The sequence below is a fragment of the Elgaria multicarinata genome, chromosome 3, assembly GCF_023053635.1.
Source record: "Elgaria multicarinata webbii isolate HBS135686 ecotype San Diego chromosome 3, rElgMul1.1.pri, whole genome shotgun sequence".
Lineage (NCBI taxonomy): Eukaryota > Metazoa > Chordata > Lepidosauria > Squamata > Anguidae > Elgaria > Elgaria multicarinata.
Window position 1 is genome coordinate 77041540 of NC_086173.1, and position 25051 is coordinate 77066590.

The following is a 25051-nucleotide window of genomic DNA, read 5'->3' on the forward strand; positions in this document are numbered from 1 at the left end:
AACGTTTATTAAAGACTATGTTGGTAAGAATAAAGGAAAATTATTATAAATTGATATGGAGGTGGTATTTAACACCAGTAAGACTACACCAAATGGATAAAAAGTATTCCGTATATTGCTGAAGAGGTTGTCAGGAAAAAGGCACTTATTTCCATATGTGGTGGACTTGTGAAGTTATTCAGAGGTTTTGGCAAATGGTTTTCAAAGAGATAAATGATATAATGGGATGGAAGGTTAAGTTAGGGCCAAGGACAGCACTGTTATCAATACATGAAAGGGTTAAATGTACACAAAATAGTAAAGAATTAATAAACAATTTATTAACTGCAGCTAGATTAATAATTGCCAGGAATTGGAAGGAACAAAGGGATTATCAAATAGAAGAATGGTACAAAGACGTCTGGGATATACGTAGCTATTAATGACAAACTTACGTGCAGTATTAAAGTTAAGAGAGGATTATTGAAACGAAATGACTTTGATGAGGTTTGGAGCCCATTGTTAAATTTGTACTGGAAAAAGGGAAAGAGAGTAAACCGGTGCAGGATACATTACAATTTTGGAAAGGCGAATAAGGGTCCCGGGGGCGTGGGGTGCACGAGATAGTTCTATATTACTTTATCTAGTTTTTAAAATTTTATTATTGTGGTATATTAAGTTGATGTAACGTGATTATTGTATGTGTAATAAAATTCAAATAAAAACTATTATTAGAGAGCTTCGGCTATTGGGCGGTATAAAAATGTAATAAATAAAATAAAAATAAAATAAATTAAAAGAAAAAAAAAAGAAAGAAACTGGGCCCAGAAAGGTACTGGCAACGGGTGCAGTTGATACAATATAGGTGTCACATGATCCACCTGTACTTGAGTGGCCACATTTTGTAGCAGTTTCCAAACTATCTTTAAAGGCACCCCCCCCCCCCCCAGAGTGCATTATAGTAATCCAGCCTGGATGTTACTCAACTCTGATATCGAGAGGATGGAGAACTGAAACAAGGTCCATCCTCTCCAGATAGGGTTGCAGTTCAGCCTAAGCTGATAAAAGCACTCCCGGCCACTGTCACCACCTAAGATTTCCCAGTTAGCGCTGTATCCAAGTGAACTCCTAAACTGCATATTTCATCGTTCAAGGGGAGTGCAACCTGCACAAAGTATTCCCAGCTTGTCCTCCATCCCAAAAGTGCATTCCAGAGCACCACAAACTCCTTGGGATGAGAAAATGGAAATGCACCCTCCCTTTTAATTTTTTGTTTGTTTGATTTTTTGTTTGGTTTGGTTTTACAGATCCTGCTCTTGTGCATTTAGCAGCTGAAATGTTGCCCATCATTTATCTCCAGCCCAGGTAAAGCTCAGCCTACTTAATTTCTCTTTGTTGGGCTTCCTTTACAAGAGGCCCAGAGGGTGTTTTGGACTACTGTTCCCATCTGCACCCAGCCAGCATAGTCAATAGCCAGGGATCTTGGCCTCACTGATGGGGCATCTTGGGATGAACCGAACTGCTTTGAACTCACGTTTGACAAGTTCTGACACAATGAAGTAGGGGCGCTGACCCTCAGAATCCCCAGGCCAAAGCCAGCCTGCCTGGTTTCCCCAGATGGCCACACTCCTTCCCCCGTTCCGCATTTAGTGGTTTCATGGCATTTGCACAATTTCTTCGATTGTAAGAGGTTGAAATATTTCTCCTGAGGCTTCTTTATGGGCAGTTAGAACTTTAAACTAAAAGGTGCTGATATTTTTGGTATTTTGCCCCACCTCCCTTTGCCCTGTCCTGTTTTGCCTTTGGCCATGCCCACCTTTGGAATGAATCCCCCCCCTCCTGTTATGACAGGGTAGCATACTTTGATTTTTGAATTAGAAGATTGATGTTTGGCACGCTAATTTATGCAATGCTGGTTCTTGACATTGTCAGTGGATTTCACCCCAGGGCATGGGAAATTGAAAGACACTGATCTATTTGTATAGCAGTACATTGCTGCTTGAGTTGATTGCAGCTTTCTAAGTCCCTGATCAGCAATAGAACTCAATGGTTTCTTAATGAACTAATTGATTTGCCCTTCAACTAGTGCATTTAAAATTGGCACTAGTCTGGTTAACCAATGGTAATCCTGGGTCATCCTAGCAGAAAGGCAGGAACTGACAGAGGCTGAGATTCTTTTAGCATAATCACAATGGCAAGTTACTAATTAGAAGTTTATCAGTAGGTGTTGGTAGTAAAAGAGAGAGAGAGAGAGAAAACAGAGAGTGAGAAAGTAGGAAAACCAGAATTGACCTAATAATGAAGATAAATTAACAGAAGCCCTGAGAAGGTTGTGATTATGTAAATCAACTAGGTTATGATTGATATTTTTCAAGGAAATGATACCTTGTCATCATTGTCAGAAAAAAATATCCTGAAACAAACCTTGGACTTTACACGAAATTGAAACTGGTTTTGGGCTCTTGTGTACCCAGGGCGTGGCACAATGACAGAAGATCCATTGAAATCAATGGAACAATCCACAGTGAGATGCTTAACAGTCCAAATACAATTGTTGTCGGCACATAATAGTTGCTGTCTGAACATAGCACATAATTAACCCATGATTTACTGCAGCATGTACTGGATGCATTCTGCAGCTGTTTTTAATGGGCCGATCAGGGGTTGCTATGTGACTACTACAATTAGTAGTTAGGTTAACTGTGGATTGATTAACCTATAATTTCCAGGTTTGGACATCAAGTAGCAAGGAGTTGAATATTTTAAAAGGCTGTGGAATGTGCCCTGTACACACTGCAGCAAACCGTGGGTTAACCCAGGATTGGCCACTTCTATGTGCAAACCAAATCTTATGCACCTCACTACTTATGGAAACAGAGTTTTAAAGAGAGATTTTTAAGTGGTTTGGGAGAGGCTTTGCTTCCCATATTATAGTTTTATTCTGCCCTCCCTCCTTCCAAGGAGTTTAGGGTGGGATACATGTTTCATCCCTCCCTCTTGCCACTTTATTCTTACTAGGGCTGTGCACGGACCCCCTGATCCGCTCCTCACCCGATCCGCCCCAGATCGATTTGCCTATGGTCCGGTCCGCTCCGCTGCGGAGCTCCGACTCTGAATCGGAGCTCCACAGCGGCGGTGGCGGCGCCAGGTAAGCACCCCCTCTCTCCTTATCTGAGTCCATCGCATTCTGGCGGCTGCTTCAACTGAGCCCAAGGACTCAAATAGGAAGACCAGGCCGCAGTCGCGGCCTGGTCTTCCGGTTTGAATCCTCGAGCTCACTTGAAGCCGCTGGTGGAATGCAATGGACACAGGTAAGACCCTTCCCCCTGCCCACTTACCTGGCTCTGCTGCCGGCGCCGCATGGACTGCGGTGGCACTGGTGCCAGGTAAGGCCCCCTTTCCTCTTTACCTGCATCCGTTGTGGCCCGTCACCAGCTTCACTTCAGCCTGCAGCTCAACCCGGAACTGTAGGCCCCGCTTGGGGCCTACACTTCCGGGTTGAGCCGTGAGCTCAAGTGAAGCCAGTGACGGACCCCAACGGACCAGGTAAGACCCCCCCTGCCCACTTACCTGGCTCAGCCACCGTCGCTGCACAGGCGGCGGCGGCAGGGCCAGGTAACCCCCCTCATGCACACCACTTACCTGGTCTGTCGCGGCCCGTCGCCAGCTTCATTTCAGCCCGCAGCTCAACCCGGAACTGTGGGCCCCGCTTGGGTTGAGCCACGAACTCAAGTGAAGCCAGTGACAGGCTGCGATGGACCAGGTAAGACCCCCTCTCCCCTTATCTGGCTCTGCCACCGTCCCTGCACTTTTTTCAGAGCTCCGGATCGAGGTGAAGGATCCGCCTTCATCTCGATCCACTCCGTGACGCTCCGCTGCCCCCCCCGATCCTCTTCGCCGCCTTAAGGGGAGGCAAAGCATCCTGATCGGCTTCTGCTTCTTCGATCTGAAGAGAAGCAGAGCACAGCTCTAATTCTTACAACAACCCTGTGAGATGGGTTAGGCTGAGAGAGAAAGGGAGAGAGAGAGACTGGTTCATCATCACTTAGTGAGCTTCATACCTGAGTGAAGACTTGGCACTTGGGTTGGCTCAGTCCTAGTCTGACACTCTAACTCAGGCGTGTTGAAACTCCAGTTTACCTGGGGTCCCAGTTCGTCATTCTCAAGGTGGCCATCCCCCCCCCCTTTCCCCTTGAAAGCCGGTCATTTAGTGTTTTTCCAAACTGGGAATTTTTTCCCCATTCTGAAAGGTTGAAATGCTTCCTCTAAGGCTTCATTACTGGCAGTAAGTGCTCTAAACTAATATAATATGTTTGTGTTTTGGCTCCACCTCTTTTGATTTAGCCCCACCCTTTTTGACTTCACCCCCCACCCACAACTGGAATATGGCTCCCAAGAGTTTCTCTGGAATGGGATTCTGTTCCGGATGAAAGAAGTTCCCTTCGCCTGCCTTACATCATGACCGGACCCTGTTGTTTTCATGCACGTCCCTGTCCCAGGATGAGCCTACAGAGGGAGGAATTTAAAATAAATCTCAAATCCTCCCAAGGGTTGGACAAGCAATGGTTTAGCAAGGGAGCATGGAAGGTCCTCATTTATATGGGCAGACTCAAGCCCTACTGCTGTGGTTGCTTAACTCAGGTCCCTTGCTATCTTCTCTGAATCGGGAAGAATTCCCCCTCATTGCCCCATTATTGCCAGTGACTGCACTGGCATGTGTAATATATTTAAAAGGTGGGGGGAAGGAAAAGGAGGCGTCTCTTGTTTATACAGCCCAGCTAACTCTTTCTCTTCCCCATCTCCCCTCCCTCTCCATCAGTACAGATTAATGAGAATCATCATGGCAGGTCAAACCTGAGACAAAGTACTTGATGGTTTCTTTTTAAGTGCAGCAATTCGATTACAGATACCGCACTTTGCCGGTTTTCCATCTTCTTCGCCGCCTTTGTAGAAGCTAAAAATATCGCAATCGCTGAAGAGGGATACTTTTGATCGGAGAGCTTTGTGTTATTTTGAATAGGCTGAATTTAACTGGTTTAGCTGCCACAAAGGGGATGCAAAATATCAACCTAGTTATCTCCAATTGCATGGCTGGACCACATCACTGGAGGAGACTTGATTGGTGTAGCCACAATATGGATTATGCTGTCCCGTGTAAAGGAAAGTAATTAACACATGGTGTTAAGAACCTAGAATGGGATCTTGGGAGGGACGCACTATAATTATAAATGTACACTGGAAATCTTTGCTATGGCAGACACCAATTAATTTAACCTGAAAACCACCATTAATAACTTCCCAAGGAAACAAACACAACCTATGGGTCAGATGCTAATTAAAGCTAGGGCTGAAAAATGATCCAGAGGTACCACCTTGATGCTAAATCCCAGCATTTGGCATTCTAACTCAGCCTTCCTCACCCTGGAACTCTCCAGATGTTTTGTACTTCAACTCCTATCAGCCCCAGCTAGCTTGCCCAAAACATCTGGAGGACACGTTGGGGAATGCTGCTCTAACTTAATGATTCCATGTCATATTTTCACTTTGAACAGTGATTTTTGTACCGAACGCCTAAAACTTGGCATTTGATTAGAATTATTATATGAGGTGTGAAATCAGGGCCAAGTCCCTGGTTTAATGCTACTGTGGAAGTCAGAGCAAAAATTGTCACTTGTTTCAGTAGGTTCTCTGTATCATTCCTTACCAAATGTCAGAGACTCTTTATGTGCACCACGAATATATCAAAAGATGAAATGAGGTGCTCTTGGTTTAAATTGTCTGATGTTACTGTGCCCGTGAGACTAGAATTCCAAATTACTAGGTTGGATCCAGGCTTAGTCAAACTTAAACGTAGGGCCACTGAAATCAATGGGGACAAGTGAGTCATGATTCATTAAGTCCCATTAATTTCAATGGATATACATATTCTAAGCGTTAGATACACAGGATCTCCCTTCTCCAAGAGGAAGGGATCTGCTTGCAGAACGTCCCCCCACCTGATTTTTGGGGATCCTGCCCCCCTCCCCATAGATCACCCCAGCAGGGCCTCCTGACTCCCCGTGGAGCATTTTCAGGGGGCTGGAGAAGCTGCTGTGGGAAGTAGGAGTGGGGAAGTCCACTTCTTCCAGCGCAGTTGATCCAGCGTAAATCTAGATCCAACCTGAAGTCTGGATCCAACCAATGGCTTTGTAGCTATCAGAAATTTTCCTTGGACACTTCGAAATTATTAGGTTAAAAAAAAGTATTTACTTCAATTTGTAAAGGGCACATTTACCTTTCCATTGGCTAGTTTCATGCCCTGATGCTGGCAGTGCCCACCTTTGATGTCGCTCTCAAGTCTGCGGCCTAAATGCATTCCTCTCTGTCACAAATCTATGAAGAAACTCTGCCATCTAGTGGATTTCTTTTGCTCATAAAACCAGAGCATGTTCTCCTAGAGCAGATTCTAGCCAGCTAGCAGCAAAAGCAAGAAAGACAAATAATTGAAAAATGGTTGGTCTTTAAGACTGTTTGTTATTGCCTTTCCTAGATCATAGATCCTCAAGCTTTGCCACAGTGTACCTGTTCACTTGAGCGAAGTAAGGCTGTCGAAGTAAGCAACGGAGGGCTCACCATGTGCTTGCATGGTCATGTGATGATGGCTAAACCTCATGTTCAGCACTATCATAAAGCTGCCAGGGACGGGCACAATAAATATGACCAGAGTCAGTCACTCACCCAAGCAATCATTGGATCTCCGATATCTTATCCTAAGCCGGAATGTTGTGGGCACTACTCCGGCAAGGAGCATAAATACAGCATCAATAAGTGAGAAGTCCCCATGGCATAACAGTACTTAAGAATGTCTGAGTGAGGGGGTACAAGGTCACCTGTCATTGTTTGGACATACTGGAGAGCAGCCTTCCTCAGCCTGTTGCTCGCCAGATGTTTGGATCACAATGCCTAGCATTCCTGACTGTTGGCCATGTTGGCTTGGGCTGATGGGAGTTGAAGTTCAAAATATCTGGAGACCCCCCATTTGGGAAGAGTGCTGAACAGGTTGGAGCAAATAAAAACATGGGCTTTATTTCTCAAAGGCTTATTTATTTACATATTTATCTGTTTATTTACTATCTATCTATCTTTACACACACACACACACACACACACACACTATTTCTACTTCTAGGTCAACTAACAATGTAGTTTTTTTTAAAAAAAATGTAAGTGACATATTAAAAGAACAAATAAACCCATTAAAGCAGCAGACACAGCGGGCTGATTCACATGACATGACAGCCCACCACGAGTTAATAGACCTGCAGGGGCTGTCATGTTATGCCGAGCGCTCATGAGCTTATTTTATTGCTTAGCCAGAGGAAGGCAGAGCACGAGGCAGAGGCAGACTACAGTGGATTTGGCCAGGCCAAATCTAGCTCCCCTAGAGCCTTAACAATGTTGTTCTGGGCCTCATGGTTCATCCGTTTGAACTGCTCTATTTTGACGGTTTCCTCTGGGGGGTGTTGGGCAGCCTGAATTAGGCTATCAAATTAGGGAACAATGACTCTTTTCCAGTCAGTCAATGGAGGCCTTAGAGCAGGGCTGGGGAACTTCTTTCCGCCTGAGGGCAGAACTCAATTTCATAGAAGGCAAAGGGACAAAAATACAAACAACACCAGCAACATTGTAGCTTAAAGCTCTTACTGCCAGTAACTAAGCCTTAGGAGAGATAATTTGACATATGGAATGTGGAAAATACACAATAGCTGGGAAGCCCCACAATGACCAACGGTTGGGAAAAAAGGGGCAGGGCCATTTTCTAGTGGGTCAGACTGGGTGTCCCAGGAAAGCCAAATTTGCCCCTTGGGTCTGAAGTCCCCTAGCCCTGCCTCAGAGAAAGTCCATTGTAGTTGATGGGAAATAGAATCATAGAATAGTAGAGATGGAAGGGGTCTAAAAGGTCATCGAGTCCAACCCCCTGCTCAATGCAGGAATCCACCCTACAGCGTACTTGACAGATGGTTGTCCAGCTGCCTCTTGAATGCCTCTAGTGTGGGAGAGTCCACAACCTCCCTAGGTAACTGGTTCCATTGTCATACTGCTCTAACATATATATATCTAATTCATATATACATATCTATCTATCTAATTCACAGATTTTAAAGTTCATTCTAAGATTGTAGTGCCTGAGTTTGCTTTCCTTTTCCCCCTCCTCCTCCTCCCTCCCAATCCCCTTTCCTTTTGTGTCATGTCTTTTAGATTGTAAGCCTGTGGGCAGGGACTGTCAAGAAATACTTTTGTAAGCCGCCATGAGAGCCTTTTTTGGCTGAATGGCGGCATAAAAATCCTTAAATAAATAAATAAATAAATAAATTCTAACCTTGATGCAACCCTGAGAAGAATCCTACCTTGTCTTGAGTGTCCATGGAAAATGGAGACGTCCCTCAGTCTCCTTCCTTATCCTGGTGCCCTCCAGATGTTTTAGACTAAACTCCCAGAATAAGCCCAGCCAGCCTTGGGAATCTGGAAGTTGTAGTCCAACACCCCTGGAGGACACCAGGCTGGGGAACACTAGTCTAAGATATAAAAAACTACAATAGAAATGAAGTCTTTTTTTTTTTAAAAAAAATTGTGGCCTCTCAGTGAGGAGAAAAATCTGCAGAAGAGGCACCTGAGCTGTATGGGATATGCCAGTTGCTGGGGAACATCGGTGGGACGGTGGTGTTGCACTGTGTCCTGCTTGTGCGCCCCTGGTAGACAGCTGGTCGGCCACTATGTGAATGGAATGCTGGACTGGATGGACCCTTGGTCTGATCCAGTATGGCTTTTATGTTCTTATGTCTATGACCATTAGAAGGAAACCAATCAGGAAGGTGCTTGTCCCATGCCTTGGCACCTAAGTGAAGATATAGCTCAGTATTCAGCCATTGGTGTAGTGGCAAATTTTTGGAATGCAGGAGGTCATAGCAGTCCCCCTGGCCACCCTCCTCTCAAGGAGAGTCCAAAGATTCAGGAAGCTCTGTTGATCCTTCTCAACAAACTAGTTCTAGAACAGCGTATTTCTAGCATAAGCAGAGTCTAGAAGAGTATTCTATTACAGAAGCCAATAATGGGCATTGGACAACAACATATAATGGATGGATCGGCCCAGAGATAAGACTATGCTGAAAGAAGGAGGAAGAAGATTCATTTATGCCCATTCCTTTATTAGTTGCATTTATAGCCTGCTTTTCCTCCAAGGAGCCCATGGTGGTGTACACAATCCTCTTCCTCACCTTTCCATTTTATCCTCACATCAAGCCTGTGGGGTAGGTTAGACTGAGAGTTTGTGACTTGCCCAGAGTCACCTAGTGAGCTGCAAGACCGAGCAGGGGCTAAAAGCTGGGTCTCCCAAGTCCCAGTCCAACACTCAAACCACTGCGCTGCACTGACTTTCTCCGTCTTACCATGTTTCCTCACAGCAGCATGGATCCATTTCTTTCAAACATTTCTTTCATACACACACTATCTCACACACTATTTCCAGTCATACTGGAGTGTTATGGAAAAGTAATGCAATCTTTCATGTGCAAATTTCAATCAAACTATTATTTTTAAAAGGTATCACTACTTCATAACAAAGTAAGATCATGATTGCTGTCGGAGTAATCAGACTTGCTTATATGCTTTAATGGCATATATTTAGTGTTCTTTTTCTTTTTTTAAAGAATGTGTTATTACATGTATTTGAGTCAAACATGCATTGCTATGGAATATTTTATTGCATTGTATGTGAGTGCATAAAAGTTCTGCATTATGAAAATCAAAGATTCCGTCCCCACTATGCTAATGTTGCTGCATCAGGTTGAAATTCAAATTTTCTGTAAAAGAAACCTCTTACCTGCAATCTTTTTGGGGGTGCTGGGGGTGGGAAGAGAGGGACAGAAATAAGCACATTGGCACTATTCTTGAGGAAAAGTGTCTGTTGAGAAATGAAGCCACTGACTCATCAATACACTTGGGAATATGAGCCATGCTCTCACAAACCACCATCTGCACCTTCAGTTTCAGGCAAAATATTGTGCGCAAAAATGAGCAGCAGGTAGCGCTGCCTCGGCTTTCTAAGGAGAAATGAATTACATACACACTAAACATGCTGCAACGAGAATAATGTCCCTTGTCACTGGGGAAAAAGTGGCTCATTTGTAACACCAGCTGGGGAGCAAAGAGTGAATAATAAATAGATAATCCACTTCACTTTATTCCCTGGATCAGGAGTGAAAAGAATCCTTCCTTCCTTCCTTCCTTCTGTGATCCCTTCAGTAGAGGTAGGAAGAGCAAGCCATGCGACACTGACAGCCTTATTAAAATAATGGCAGCAGACATGGCCCTTTCACAGGCATGACCAAAGCCTCATTTTCTACCCATTTGTTTTTCCACATGATACTCAGTATTAGTTCTTAGCAGGACTGAACTGGTTAAGCATATTAATAAGAACAAATATCACACCAATAGGACTGGTATGGACCAGCCCAGAGTGAAGATTGACCACAGAGGCCCTTGCTAATATTCCCGTTGTTAGGATCAACTACAAGGGTGGGCAACAGGCACCCCTGTCCTCTTCAGTGGCCCCTGCTGACACTGAATTTGGCAGCAAATTATTATTGTTGTTGTTGTTGTTGTTGTTGTTGTTGTTGAGAAATCTACACCACTGTATATTGAAGTTAAAGAACTATGGCAACAGGAAAAGGTCACAATTATTCCGTTAGTCACATCAGTCACTGGCATCACATCAAAAAACTATACCGAAAATCTTCAGAAACTGAGCCTACCAAAATACATTTAACCAAACATCCAGAAAGCAGTCATATTTAAAACAGGCTCAATAGTCAGGAAATTCTAGAATCAGTAAAAGACAGCATGGCTTAGCAAAGCCTGTCATGTCCGTTTAGAAAAACTGCCACGAGCAAGAAGAGAGAGATGATGATGATGATCATCATCAGTTTGCTGCTAAAATTTGGTGGCAAACTGCTACAGAATCTTAGAAAGGTTGTTTTCTAGCAAAGTTTGGCTTTTCTAAAATTCTGTAGTGGTTTGCTGCCAAATTTCAGCAGCAAACCATCCATTTTTCATCCTAGTCAGCAGGAGTGCAGCTCGTGGGCTGTAGGATATGGCTGGGGTTGGCAGGTGATGTCAGCACCCTGGCTAATCGAAAGGTCCCAGCGTATGACCCTGTGAGCCCCGGCTCCACGACGACACGACACCTAGTTTCAGCTTTCGCACTCAAGCAGAAGTCTCAGCTCCTACAATATCATCCAAAAGGAAAGCTCTTGCAGCAGGGGGCTTTGGAAATGTTCCTTGGTAGGGCATAGATGAATTTGTGGAAGATGGAACATCTTTTGTTATTCATACCCATAATCCTTCCCACTTGAGCTCTGTCTAGGAAAGAGTCATGAGTGAATGCTTTGTTATACAAATCCGCTAAGAAGAAACATGGCTGGGGCAATGAATGTTCCCAAAGGGTTTGAGGGGCCAGTTTCAAATCCTAGTTCCTTGGAGGGCTTCTGTGTAGCTTGGCTGCAGCCATGGAGCTAGTGTAGCACAGCTCCAACCTGTCAGGTTTTCGTGTTAACCTTAACAGTAATTAAGGTTAGATTATTGGCTGAGACTTGCAAGCTCAGCACACCTGTTGGTGTTTGAATGAAGGGAGTAAAAAGCTCGCTCTTTCACACCAATATGCAGTCAGCCAGTGGAGGTTTGAGGGTATGGCGTAAGCTGCTGCCGCTGCCAGAAAAAGGAGTATGCTGTTTTGATGCAAAGCCAACTTTTGTCAAGGAGAACCGTAAAGCTGTTATGCTTACTTTGATTTATGGTGAGACAATTGCTTTGTTATAATTTGCTGCTACAAGCCTGGTTGTTTTGTTTTGAAGAACTTCTCTAAATAAATTGCGTTGAAGATTCAAAACTCACGCTTGCATTTATCTGCATGGAGGAATTTGTACAACAATACTTATTTCCCCCAACATCTCCCCCAGGAGAAGAATTTTGAACTTTAATGCAGTCCCAGGAGAAGATTTCTGGAACCTTGGATGCTGTACCAGAGAGGCTTCGGGACGGCAGAGTGAGTTTGTTGAAACGTGAGTGCTGGACATTTGGCTGCTCTTCTGGCTACTGTTTAATTGCTTGATTGCTGGCTGTTAATGCAAGGCTCAATGGCGGAACGTAAAGACAGCGGCTTTTATTTCCCTCAGCTTGATGACTCCAATTTCTCTATTTGGTGTTACCGGATGGAGGCATATCTGGTTAAAGAAAAAGTTTGGAGAGTCATAGCAGAAGATCCTCCCGCACCCGTTACGCAGGCATGGAGTAATGATGACGCCAAAGCAAAGGCTCTAATTATTTTGGCTGTCTCAGACCAACAATTGGTTAATATCCGTGGAAAACAAACTGCAAAACTAATGTGGACAGCATTAGAGACAATTCATCTTCGTCGTGGAACAGGGTCGACCATTGTGTATTTTAAACAAATGTATCGAGCTGAACTTGCTCCAGATGGTGACCTAGCTAAACATCTGAGGAATTTAAGGTCGCTCCGAGATGAGTTATTACGACGTGAAATAGAAATTCCTGACCGGCAATTCTGCTACGTTGTATTGAGCAGTTTAAATGAAAGTTATGAAAGTATCGCTGCTCAATTAGCTGCTTTGCCCCCAGCACAGCTGACTCTTGAACTTATTCAAGCAAGGCTCATGGCTGAAGTAGATAGGTGTGTGGCTTCCAGGTGTAATGATGCAGTTGCAACTTCACAAAAGCACATATCAAACAGCAGGAGTAATTTAACTGCTGAGAGTGAGAAGATAGCGGCACTAAAAGTACGTCGTTGTTTTTCTTGTGGAGAGATAGGGCATCTACGTAGCAATTGTAAAAAAAGGAATAAACAAGGACAAGGAAAACAGCAAGGGGTGTTTAAGCGACAAGTTAAAGCGCTTGTTGCTGTGTCCACTTCAAAGAAAAGGTGGGACCATTTTGTGATAGACAGTGGTGCTACCCGCAATATGTGCAAAGATAAGAGTTTGTTTACAGGTTTAACTAAACAAAAGGGGAATATCCATCTTGCCAATGGGGAAGTAATTGAGAGTAAAGGGCTTGGAACTGTGTTCCTTAAAAGCCTAAATGCCTCAATTAAGAACGTACTATATGCTCCGGAGTTATCTGAAAATTTATTGAGTGTGTCACAACTAACTGAGCAAAATGTTGTTGTTAAATTCTCAAAGTTCAAATGTGAATTGATAAAAAACAACAAAGTGATTTTGTATGCTAAAAAGAGAAATGGGCTGTTTCTATTATCATACTGGAAAGAAAAAGAGGAGGATGATAGTCAGTGTCGTGAGGTTAAAACTTTGAAATCAAAGTCAAATGCTCAATTACATGATAATTGTATTTACTCTTATCATAGGCTGTTTGGTCATTTAAATTTTAAAGCGGTATCCAAAATGCAGCCTATAGTAGAAGGGATGAAACTGAAAAGTTGTAAGTACCACATGAAATGTGTATCTTGTGCAAAGCATAAGGTTAAGCAAGCCCCTAAGGGAAAAATGACAAATAGAAAAGCTGAAAAAACATTTCAGATTGTTCATGGAGATCTTGTTGGACCCCTTAAGGTTTCCAGAGGTGGAGCAAATTACTTTATGGTCCTCATAGATCAATATACGAGATATTCTTTTGTATATATGCTTCAGAAGAAAAATGAGGCATTTGAAAAGTTTAAATCATTTTGTGCTTGGGTTAATAATAAGCATAATACCCAAGTCACCTGTTTTTTCACTGATAGAGGTGGAGAATTCTGCTCTGCAGAATTTGAAAGTTTTCTTTCACAGTAGGGGATAGGGCACATGATTGCCACCCCACGTTCTCCATGGCAAAACGGTTTGTGTGAGAGAATGAACCAAACCCTGTTGCAGGGGTTAAAAACACTTCTGCACGATGCCAACTTAGGAGATGAGTTCTGGGCGGAGGCACTGAACTGTTTTAACTATGTGCGTAATAGAAGCATAAGTTCAGTAATAGAGTGCACTCCTTATCAAAAATTGTACAACAAAAAACCTTCTGTGAGTCATTTTAAGATTTTTGGATCTGGCATGTGGGTGCATACACCACAAAGTCAGAAGTTACAAGAAAAAGGTCAACATGGAATATTTCTTGGTTATGAAAAAGGGTCATATAGAGTGCTAATGACAAATACTCAAAATATAAGATTAACAAGGAGTGTTGAGTATAATGTTAATTGGGAACGAGTTGGAATTTTCCAATCCACTCCTGTTGACGAAAGTGAAACAGAAAGTGAGGATAGTGATAGTGATGAAAGTGGGGATAGCAGTAATGAAAGGGACAGTTTAAAACAATCAGAAGAATCAGGGAGTGATGCAGAAGATAAAAAACCATTGCATACTATGGACACAGTGGAAAAGGATAGTGATGCTGATAGTTCTAAGGATGAGCATGTTGTAGTGCGTAAGTCAGAACGTTCTACCAAAGGTATACCTCCTGTGAGATACTCTGATGAATTTGCTGGTAGAGCCATTTATGAACCTCAAAGTTATAAAGATGTACAGAAACTGAAGAAAAAGCTAAACCTTGGCTTCAAGCCATGCAAACTGAATTAAATTCACTAGATAAGAATAAAACCTGGAGGTTGGTTAAAAAACAACCTTTCATGGAACTTCTTGACAGCAGGTGGATTTTTAAAGTAAAAACTGATCAATTTGGAAAAATAGTATGCCACAAGGCAAGGTTAGTTGCTCGTGGTTTCGCCCAAATAGAAGGGCAAGATTATCATGAAATTTTTGCCCCTACAATACGCTTTGAAAGCATAAGAATGATGTTTAAACTTGCTGCACAAAAAAATATGCAAGTATCACATCAAGATGTAACTACCGCATATTTAAATGCAAAACTTGATGAGGATATTTACATGTTACCACCTGAAGGTGTTAAAGTTGACAAAGACATTGTATGCAAACTGGAAAAATGCCTTTATGGATTGAAACAGTCTGCAAGAGCATGGAATGCTAAATTGTCAAAAACACTCAGAGACATGGGATTTAAGCAAGGGCAAGCAGATCAATGTTTATTTGTTAAACATGAAAAAGAGCACAAGTTGTATGTATTGTGTTATGTTGATGATTTGTTAATATTTTGGTCTGATAAAGAAAAATATAACAGGTTTGTACAAAATTTAAAAGAACAATTTGAGTTAAAAGACTTGGGTAATGTAACTAATTATCTTTCTTTAGAAGTAGAAAAAGACCAAGAGGGCAATATTTATTTGCATCAATCAAAGAAAATAAGGGATGTAATTGACAAACTTAATTTGCAGAATGCTAATTCTGTCGATACTCCAATGGTGCAGAATTTCCAAGCAGATGGTCAAAGTAAACATTTTGAAAATGCTACCTTGTACAGAAGTATACTAGGGCAACTAAGTTTTATTGCCAATGCTACCCGACCAGATATTTCTGTGAGTGTAAATTTATTGAGTAGGCAAACTGCTAAACCCACAGAACACACTTGGAAAGCTATGAAGCGAATAGCACGTTATTTAAAGGGCACTTTGAACTACAGGCTGAAGTTCACAAAGGAATGCACTGGAGGTTTAGAAATTCATGTGGATGCTAGTTTTGGAGATGATATAAATGACAGAAAAAGTACATCTGGAGTTTGTTACATGTTAAATCACAGTTTATTTGATTGGTCCTGTAAAAAACAGTCTACAGTTTCATTAAGTTCTTGTGAAGCAGAACTGAATGCTTTTAACTATGCCATTGTAAACATTGAATGGTTATTACAATTGTTAATGGATGCCGAGATTGATGTACCAAAACCTGTTGTTTATCAAGACAATCAATCAAGTATCTCTATCTTAAAAACTGATAGTTGTAAGCAAAGAACCAAATATTTGCAAATCAAATTGTGTCATGCAAAAGAATGTATAAGAAATGGTTTATTGCAAGTTCAATATTTAGCTGGAAAAGGCATTCCTGCGGATTTGTTGTCTAAACCGATAAGTAAGGAACAACATCAGAAGTTGACAAAATACTTACAATTAAATGAGGTAATTACTGTATTGGTGTCCACAAAAAGCAGGGGGATGTCAGGTTTTCGTGTTAACCTTAACAGTAATTAAGGTTAGATTATTGGCTGAGACTTGCAAGCTCAGCACACCTGTTGGTGTTTGAATGAAGGGAGTAAAAAGCTCGCTCTTTCACACCAATATGCAGTCAGCCAGTGGAGGTTTAAGGGTATGGCGTAAGCTGCTGCCGCTGCCAGAGAAAGGAGTATGCTGTTTTGATGCAAAGCCAACTTTTGTCAAGGAGAACCGTAAAGCTGTTATGCTTACTTTGATTTATGGTGAGACAATTGCTTTGTTATAATTTGCTGCTACAAGCCTGGTTGTTTTGTTTTGAAGAACTTCTCTAAATAAACTGCGTTGAAGATTCAAAACTCACGCTTGCGTTTATTTGCGAGCTGCGGAGGAATTTGTACAACAATACTTATTTCCCCCAACACAACCCTCACCTTAGGCAAACCGCTCAGCCTCAGAGCCTCCTCTCTTTTGTGTAATACGGGCATGATCTTACTACTGGCCTACCTAGAACCAAATATATCCATCCACTGTTAAGAGAGTTGAAGGGAAGGCGACCCCTTGTTTCCTATTGTCTGAGAAATTTCTTGCCAACGCTCTGCAAATACGTTGCAAAAATAGAGACAAGCTCTGGTGCTGATGAAAATTCTTATCTTTAATAATTTCTTCAATAGGCTCAACGTTTCGGATAAAAAGCCTTCCTCAGGAACTGAAGAGAGATGCAATCTACTATAATGTACACTAATAAAAAGAATAGTAATAGTTAAAAAGTCCTCTGCTTTTTCTTGCTCTTTCGGGTGTCCCCCGCCGAGAGCTGCGTTATCTGAGAGAATTCTGACTACTGGCCTACCTATTCACGCACTGCTAGAATGCTCTGCTTATAATGATCTTAGAACCAAATATATCCATCCGCTGTTAAGATAGTTGAAGGGAAGGCCACCCCTTGTTAAGGCTTGTTTCCTATTATCTGAAAAATAGGAAACAAGCCTTAACAAGGGGTGGCCTTGTTAAGCCTATTATCTACAAATATGTGCCATAAAGTTTAAAGGCTGTACGGAAAATTATTCAACTCCTAATGGTCTAAGTAGAGTTCTAAATTGTATCGTTCCCACCCTCCACCTGTGTTTGTGTATAATGGCGCTTGGCTAAGACACAATAAACTATGATTGATTGATTGAAATAATGGCCTACCTTATAGCATTAGTGTAACATTTACGGAGGTATTTGCACATCCAGAAAGCAGGGGCAACTGGTGGCTCTGATTTCAGTGGGGCTGTGATTCCGCTCAGGGTTTCAGTCAGAACTCTGTTGGAGCTGTACAGGGTGCTGAACCTGGACAGTTCTTTTGGAGTTCTGACTGAAACCCAGAGCAGATTTACAGCCCCGCTGAAATGGGAGTCGCCAGCCTCCACTGCCCCAAAGTAATAATAAAGTGCTAAAATGTTACCACCTCCAGCAAAGGAGATCGTTACCTTGTCGTGGTGCTGGAGCTTGAGCACCTCAAGGATGCCATGAGCTAAACCGTGAAGGGACACCCAAGACGGGAAGGTCATGGTAGAGAGGTCAGACTAAATACGATCCCTGGGGAAGGTAATGGTAACCCACCCCAGTACTCTTGCCATGAAAACTAAATGGATCAGTACAACCAGAGATATGTCAGTATACCATCGGAAGATGGGACCCCCAGGTTGGAAGATGGTCAAAATGCTACTGGGGAGGAACAGAGGATAAGTTCAACTAGCCCCAGACGTGATGACGCAGCTAGCTCAAAGCTGAAAGGACGGCTAGCGGCCGACAGTGCTGGTGGTGAACGACGAATCCGATGTTCTAAAGGTCAACACACCATAGGAACCTGGAATGTAAGATCTATGAGCCAGGGCAAATTGGACGTGGTGATTGGTGAGATGTCAAGATTAAATATAGATATATTGGGTGTCAGCGAACTGAAATGGACCGGAATGGGCCACTTCACATCAGATCAGCACCAGATCTACTACTGTGGACAAGAGGATCACAGAAGAAACGGAGTAGCCTTCATAATTAATAATAAAGTGGCTAAAGCAGTGCTTGGATATAATCCAAAAAATGATAGAATGATCTCAATTCGAATTCAGGGTAAGCCATTTAACATCACAGTGATCCAAATATATGCCCCAACCACAGATGCTGAAGAAGTAGAAGTAGATCAGTTCTATGAGGATCTGCAGCACCTACTGGATAATACACCAAAAAGAGATGTTATTTTCGTTACAGGAGACTGGAACGCTAAGGTGGGCAGTCAAATGACATCTGGAATTACAGGTAAGCATGGTCTAGGAGAACAAAATGAAGCGGGACATAGGCTGATAGAATTCTGCCAGGACAACTCACTGTGCATAACAAACACTCTCTTCCAACAACCTAAAAGATGGCTTTATACATGGACTTCACCAGATGGCCGACACCGAAATCAGATTGACTACATCCTTTGCAGCCAAAGGTGGCGGACATCTATACAGACAGTAAAAACAAGACCTGGAGCTGACTGTAGTTCAGATCACGAACTTCTTATTGCACAATTTAGAAGCAAACTAAAGAGAACAGGGAAGACCCACAGATCAGTTAGATATGAGCTCACTAATATTCCTAATGAATATGCAGTGGAAGTGAAGAACAGATTTAAGGGGCTAGATTTAGTAGACAGGGTCCCGGAAGAACTATGGACAGAAGTTCGCAACATTGTCCAAGAGGTGGCAACAGAAAACATCCCAAAGAAAAAGAAAACCAAGAAGGCAAGATGGCTGTCTGCTGAGACACTGGAAGTAGCCCAAGAAAGAAGGAATGCAAAAGGCAACAGTGATAGGGGGAGATATGCCCAATTAAATGCAAAATTCCAGAGGTTAGCCAGAAGAGATAAGGAATTATTTTTAAACAAGCAATGTGTGGAAGTGGAAGAAGACAATAGAATAGGAAGGACAAGAGACCTCTTCCAGAAAATTAGAAACATTGGAGGTAAATTCCAGGCAAAAATGGGTATGATCAAAAACAAAGATGGCAAGGACCTAACAGAAACAGAAGAGATCAAGAAAAGGTGGCAAGAATATACGGAAGATCTGTATAGGAAGGATAATAACATCGGGGATAGCTCAGACGGTGTGGTCAGTGAGTTAGAGCCAGACATCCTGAAGAGTGAGGTCGAATGGGCCTTAAGAAGCATTGCTAATAACAAGGCAGCAGGAGACGACGGTATCCCAGCTGAACTGTTTACATTATTGCAAGATGATGCTGTCAAGGTGATGCATGCCATATGCCAGCAAATTTGGAAAACACAAGAATGGCCATCAGACTGGAAAAAATCAACTTATATTCCCATACCAAAAAAGGGAAACACTAAAGAATGTTCCAACTATCGTACAGTGGCACTTATTTCACATGCCAGCAAGGTAATGCTCAAGATCCTGCAAGGTAGACTCCAGCAATTCATGGAGCGAGAATTGCCAGATGTACAAGCTGGGTTTAGAAAAGGCAGAGGAACTAGAGACCAAATTGCCAATATCTGCTGGATAATGGAGAAAGCCAGGGAGTTCCAGAAAAACATCTATTTCTGTTTTATCGACTATTCTAAAGCCTTTGACTGTGTGGATCATAACAAACTGTGGCAAGTTATTGGTGGTATGGGGATACCAAGTCATCTTGTCTGCCTCCTGAGGAATCTGTATAACGAACAAGTAGCAACGGTAAGAACAGACCACGGAACAACAGACTGGTTTAAGATTGGGAAAGGAATACGGCAAGGTTGTATACTCTCACCTTACCTATTCAACTTGTATGCAGAACACATCATGCGACGTGCTGAGCTTGACGAATCCAAGGCTGGAGTTAAAATCGCAGGAAGAAACATTAACAATCTCAGATATGCAGATGACACCACTTTGATGGCTGAAAGCGAGGAGGAGCTGAGGAGCCTTATGACAAAGGTGAAAGAAGAAAGTGCAAAAGCCGGGTTGCAGTTAAACCTCAAAAAAACCAAGATTATGGCAACTAGCTTGATTGATAACTGGCAAATAGAGGGAGAAAACGTGGACACAGTGACAGACTTTGTATTTCTGGGCGCAAAGATTACTGCAGACGCTGACTGCAGCCAGGAAATCAGAAGACGTTTACTTCTTGGGAGGAGAGCAATGACAAATCTTGATAAAATAGTTAAGAGCAGAGACACCACACTGACAACAAAGGTCCACATAGTTAAAGCAATGGTATTCCCCGTAGTAACCTATGGCTGCGAGAGCTGGACCATAAGGAAAGCTGAGCGAAGGAAGATAGATGCTTCTGAACTGTGGTGTTGGAGGAAAATTCTGAGAGTGCCTTGGACTGCAAGATGATCAAACCAGTCCATACTCCAGGAAATAAAGCCAGACTGCTCACTTGAGGGAATGATATTAAAGGCAAAACTGAAGTACTTTGGCCACATAACGAGAAGACAGGATACCCTGGAGAAGAGGCTGATGCTAGGGAAAGTGGAAGGCAAAAGGAAGAGGGGCCGACCAAGGGCAAGATGGATGGATGATATTCTGGAGGTGACAGACTTGACCTTGGGGAAGCTGGGGGTGGCGACAGCCGACAGAAAGCTCTGGCGTGGGCTGGTCCATGAAGTCACGAAGAGTCGGAAACGACTGAACGAATAAACAACAAACAAACAAAATGTTACCACACCCATTCTAACAATGCTTCATTCTTATAGCAACATCAGGCTTAAAATATCAGAGAGGTCTGGTCACAAATAAGACCTCTTTACAAACCCGCCAACCTGTGGAAGCACCTGCATATGTCCCATGTAAAGCAAAAGGGCAAATCTGTAACCTGGGAAGCTTTCCAAATAATCGGAACAGCTGTCAGCTGCCTCTTTTCTCTCACGGGGTTGAAACTATTGACATGAGGTAACAAAAGATACAATTAAAAAAATAATAATCCTGGAAGAAAGCTAGAACTAGCTGTTCCTCAGAGTCAAATGTTGCTTAAATGCCTTCAAAAGGGTGAGCTTGCGCAACAACAACAACGCCCCGATCATTAAATCTCCCACCGAGGCAATTTTTTGCAAAGCCAAATGAGGTTTGCACCTGTAGCACCTGGAGTGGAGCTTTGCCATTTCTGACATGATCAGAATTACTTTGGGCTGTGGTCTATGTTTAAATTAGCACCAAAATTAGAGAACTATTCAGTCCCACTGTTTCCTCTAATAAATGTCTAGAACCGACATAAATTACTTTTAAAAAAGGGGGGGGGGAGGACGACCAGGCACAGTATTTTTTGAGTTTTACATCATTTATAGAAGAATCATTTTAATTACTCCATGGGGCTGCTACACTGGTTATTAGACTTGCTAATAAGCAGCAGGCTATGTGCTCACACTGGGGGACTGTCAATCAAAGCGGTAGCAGTTATATAGCAACGAGAAGGTCTGGCTAGTTCCACATGTATTGTATCGAGGCTTCTTGCAGAGGTTTTGTATTCCATGCGGAATGACAGATCTGTTTCAACCACAGAGGGTTTAGAAAAGACAGAACGGAGAAAGAAGCGATTTGAGTCTCATTGGCGCGCATCAACAACAGCAGATGCTTACCGCAAGACAATCTTCTTTCAGCATCATGAACAGCTCTCTGGCTCAACCACTCCATTATGCAGGAGGCTACGAACCCCAAGATTCCAAGGAGTGGAAGGTGGTGATCCCAGCCTTCTTGGGGGTGATCTGCCTGGCTGGTTTTGCAGGGAATGTGTGTGTCATTGGAATCCTACTGTACAACTCAAAGAAAGGGAAACCTTCCATGATCCACTCCTTGATCCTCAACCTCAGCCTGGCAGATCTGTTCCTTATCCTCTTTGTGGTGCCCTTCAGGGCTGCTGCATACTCCAAGGGAGCCTGGTACCTGGGCTGGTTTCTTTGCAAAACCTCTGACTGGTTCCGACACGCCTGCATGGCAGCCAAGAGCTTGACCATTGCGGTGGTAGCCAAGACGTGCTTCATGTATGCAAACAACCCGGCTAAACAGGTGAACATTAAGTGGCACACCATCTGTGCAGTGCTGTTGGCCATTTGGCTGGTGGCCTTGGGGATTCCGCTGCCCTTGTGGTTCTTCAGCAGCCTCTGGCAGCCAGAGGCTGGCTCAGCTCTGTGCATCGTGGTCATTCCAGCCCATGCTCACGAGTTCATGTCAGCCTTCGTCAAGTTCTATCCCCTGCTGGTATTTTTCATACCCCTCACCTTTGCTTTCTTTTATTTCTGGAGAGCTTATGGCAGATGCCAGCGCAGGGGGACCAAGACTCAAAACCTGAGGAATCAAATCCGATCCAGGTGCCTGACTATGATGCTGCTGAGCATTACTATCACCTCTGCTGTGATGTGGCTTCCCGACTGGATATCTTGGCTGTGGCTCTGGCACCTGAAGAAGGACAGCCCTGCTCCTCCGCAAGGGTTTATGGCCACTACGCAAGTCTTGATGTTTGCCATCTCTTCAGCCAATCCTCTTATCTTCGTACTTATGTCCGAAGAGTTCAGAGAGGGTTTTAAAGGCTTGTGGAAACGGCTTACTCTGAAAAAGCCTCCGCCTACCCCAGAAGACGAGGAGGAAACAGCAGCCGATAACTTGGAGGGAGTGCCAGATACCACCCCTTCACCAGAGGCAGTGACTCCTGATCAAGAGGAAGAGACTCCACCACTCCCCCATACCTCAGAAAGCATGGAAATAAAGAAGGAAATGCCTATTTTTCCAGATGTTGAGCAATTCTGGCATGATCGGGAAGCAGTCCCTGATGCTCAAGACAATGACCCTATTCCTTGGGAACATGAAGAACAAGAGACAGTAGGTTGTGATAAAAAGACCCTGAAATTAGAAAGTTGAAAAGGCAAGCAAAAAATAAAAATAAAATAGGGTTAGTTTCAGACTTAGTCATACTTAAAGTAGACTGAATTAAATAAATGGGACTTGAGTTAATTATTAATTTAAGTCCCATTGAAATTAATGAGTCTATGTATGCCTACATCTGGATCCAACCTAATATAATTTTGTTGCTTCCTTGGGGTAATGTTCAACTGGTATGTGAGGCATGTATAGCATTGTTAAATTGTCTTTAGATCTTTGCATATGTTTAGTAGTGCTTGGGACTTATCAAGTTCCACAAAATTCACGTTATGTACAAATGCAGCAATCATTGCAGCCCCTCTGCTCTTAACGTTTTATGAATCATCGTACTTAAAATTCATGTTCTGCACTTTCAGGAGACGAATTAAGTTAAAATTTCAGAAGGGGAAAAAGCTTTAAATTGGTTAAATTTGCAAAGTAGCTTTGCTTCAATAAGTGAGCTGAAACTGCATGATCTGACTATAAAGCAGGAGGGCTTTTGTGCTTCTTTGTAATACACATATAGCAGGTTTTGTGTGCATGCTTTGGGTGAAAAGTTAGGGTTTTGAACAGGTTTTCTACAATTCAAATAGGTGCAGAGCAAAGGTATAATTTGTTTTTTTGCTTATGAAAGAGTATGCATTACAGGTTTTCTTGCAATTACTGCACCAAATATGCATTAAATGTGCTCAAAGAAAGAGTGGATCATTTTTTTCTGGTAAAACATCATCAACCTTTTTACCATGGTAGCTGCCCTACTGCTGTACGTGAGTGACAGAGGTGGGCTTTATATTTAAGATACCATGTTCCAAGACGGATGTGAAGAAATATTTCTACCCTGCATTATGATTAGTAGACAACTACAGAATTAGATATTAGGTAATTATGTAATATTTGCAGCTGTCAGTAAGGCTAAGTTTGAACAGGAAGAAAAATCAAGTTATTTTGTTATGGGTGGTATCACTTCAAGTTGCATCAAAATGCTCAAGGATTTCACATTAAGCAATTAAAAAGTCCCCCACCCCAAAACTACACCATAAAGTTATAGCTATATATCTCACTTGCCCGATTTGCATTTTCATCTTAACACAAGGATTCATTCTTGTTTTATGTATTTTTTAAAAAAAGCAACTGAGTTGCTGACTAAATAATACAATGCCTATCATCAGGTGCTAGAAATGCTGTAATGTTGTCTTTCTACATTACTTTACAGTTCTATAAATATCAACTGGTATATATGCAGCATAGAATTAGTAGTGTTCCATTGTCGGGGCAACATGCATTATCCAACACATGGCAGCACAGTTCACAACTTCTGAACTACGTATTTATTCAAAAGGCTGAACTGACTTCAGCAACCTGCTTTTTAAAAGGGACAATACTTTTTAGTGCTATTTATGTATATACATTTTTCTGAGTGTTTCAGGCTCCAAGTGTGCATACAGCAAAAAGTTTAGGGGCTTAAATTTAAAAGTTATCATGCTGATCATGTAAGTAACTATTTGCTTCTGTTATATATATGGAATTTAACTTGAACAAATCCCTCTAGAACAAACAAGAGCAAAACTATTCCTGGTAACATCCCCTATGTATTATGCCCCCCTTGCAAACATGGCTTACCAAAGAAAAAAAATTGTCAAAATACACACACCTAACTTCACATATATACAGATGGGTCAGATCTCATAGTCTGATCAGGAAAGGTATCTTGGGGGTGGAAACGTCGACCCAGTGTGAAAAAGGGCAAATTCCAAAAGGAATTAAAAAGTAGAACTAACAATATTGTAATACCCTTATATAACCACGCTTGAAATACTGTGCAGTGTTTTGGGCACCACACCTCAAAAAGGATTATTGTAGAAGTGGGAAAGGTGCAGAACGGGGCAAGCAAAACGATCAAGGGGCTGGTGCAATACTCCATTGAGTAAGAGTGACATTCAGGATTTTTAACTCAAAGATGGGGAATTGAGGGGTGCAGGGAGATGCTAGAAGTGTATAAAATTACACCTGTTGTGGAGAAAGTGGATCAAGAGATGCTTTTCTCTCTCTTTCATAATGCTACAACGTAGGCAGATGACTGGCCACTATGGGGACTGAA

General features: G+C 42.5%; 3 protein-coding genes across 3 annotated transcripts in view; all 3 read left to right on the forward strand.

Moving 5' to 3' along the window:
- LARS1 (leucyl-tRNA synthetase 1) overlaps positions 1 to 25051 on the forward strand; it is a 379820-nt gene that overhangs the window by 90167 nt on the left and 264602 nt on the right. The window lies entirely within an intron of this gene.
- On the forward strand, positions 14651 to 20813 carry LOC134395383 (uncharacterized). The gene is made up of 5 exons (XM_063121546.1): positions 14651 to 15100; positions 15314 to 16048; positions 18142 to 18678; positions 19357 to 20034; positions 20799 to 20813. The coding sequence occupies exons 1-5, from the start codon at positions 14651 to 14653 to the stop codon at positions 20811 to 20813; spliced, it is 2415 nt and encodes an 804-aa protein (XP_062977616.1).
- On the forward strand, positions 21703 to 22953 carry GPR151 (G protein-coupled receptor 151). The gene has a single exon (XM_063121547.1). The coding sequence runs from the start codon at positions 21703 to 21705 to the stop codon at positions 22951 to 22953; it is 1251 nt and encodes a 416-aa protein (XP_062977617.1).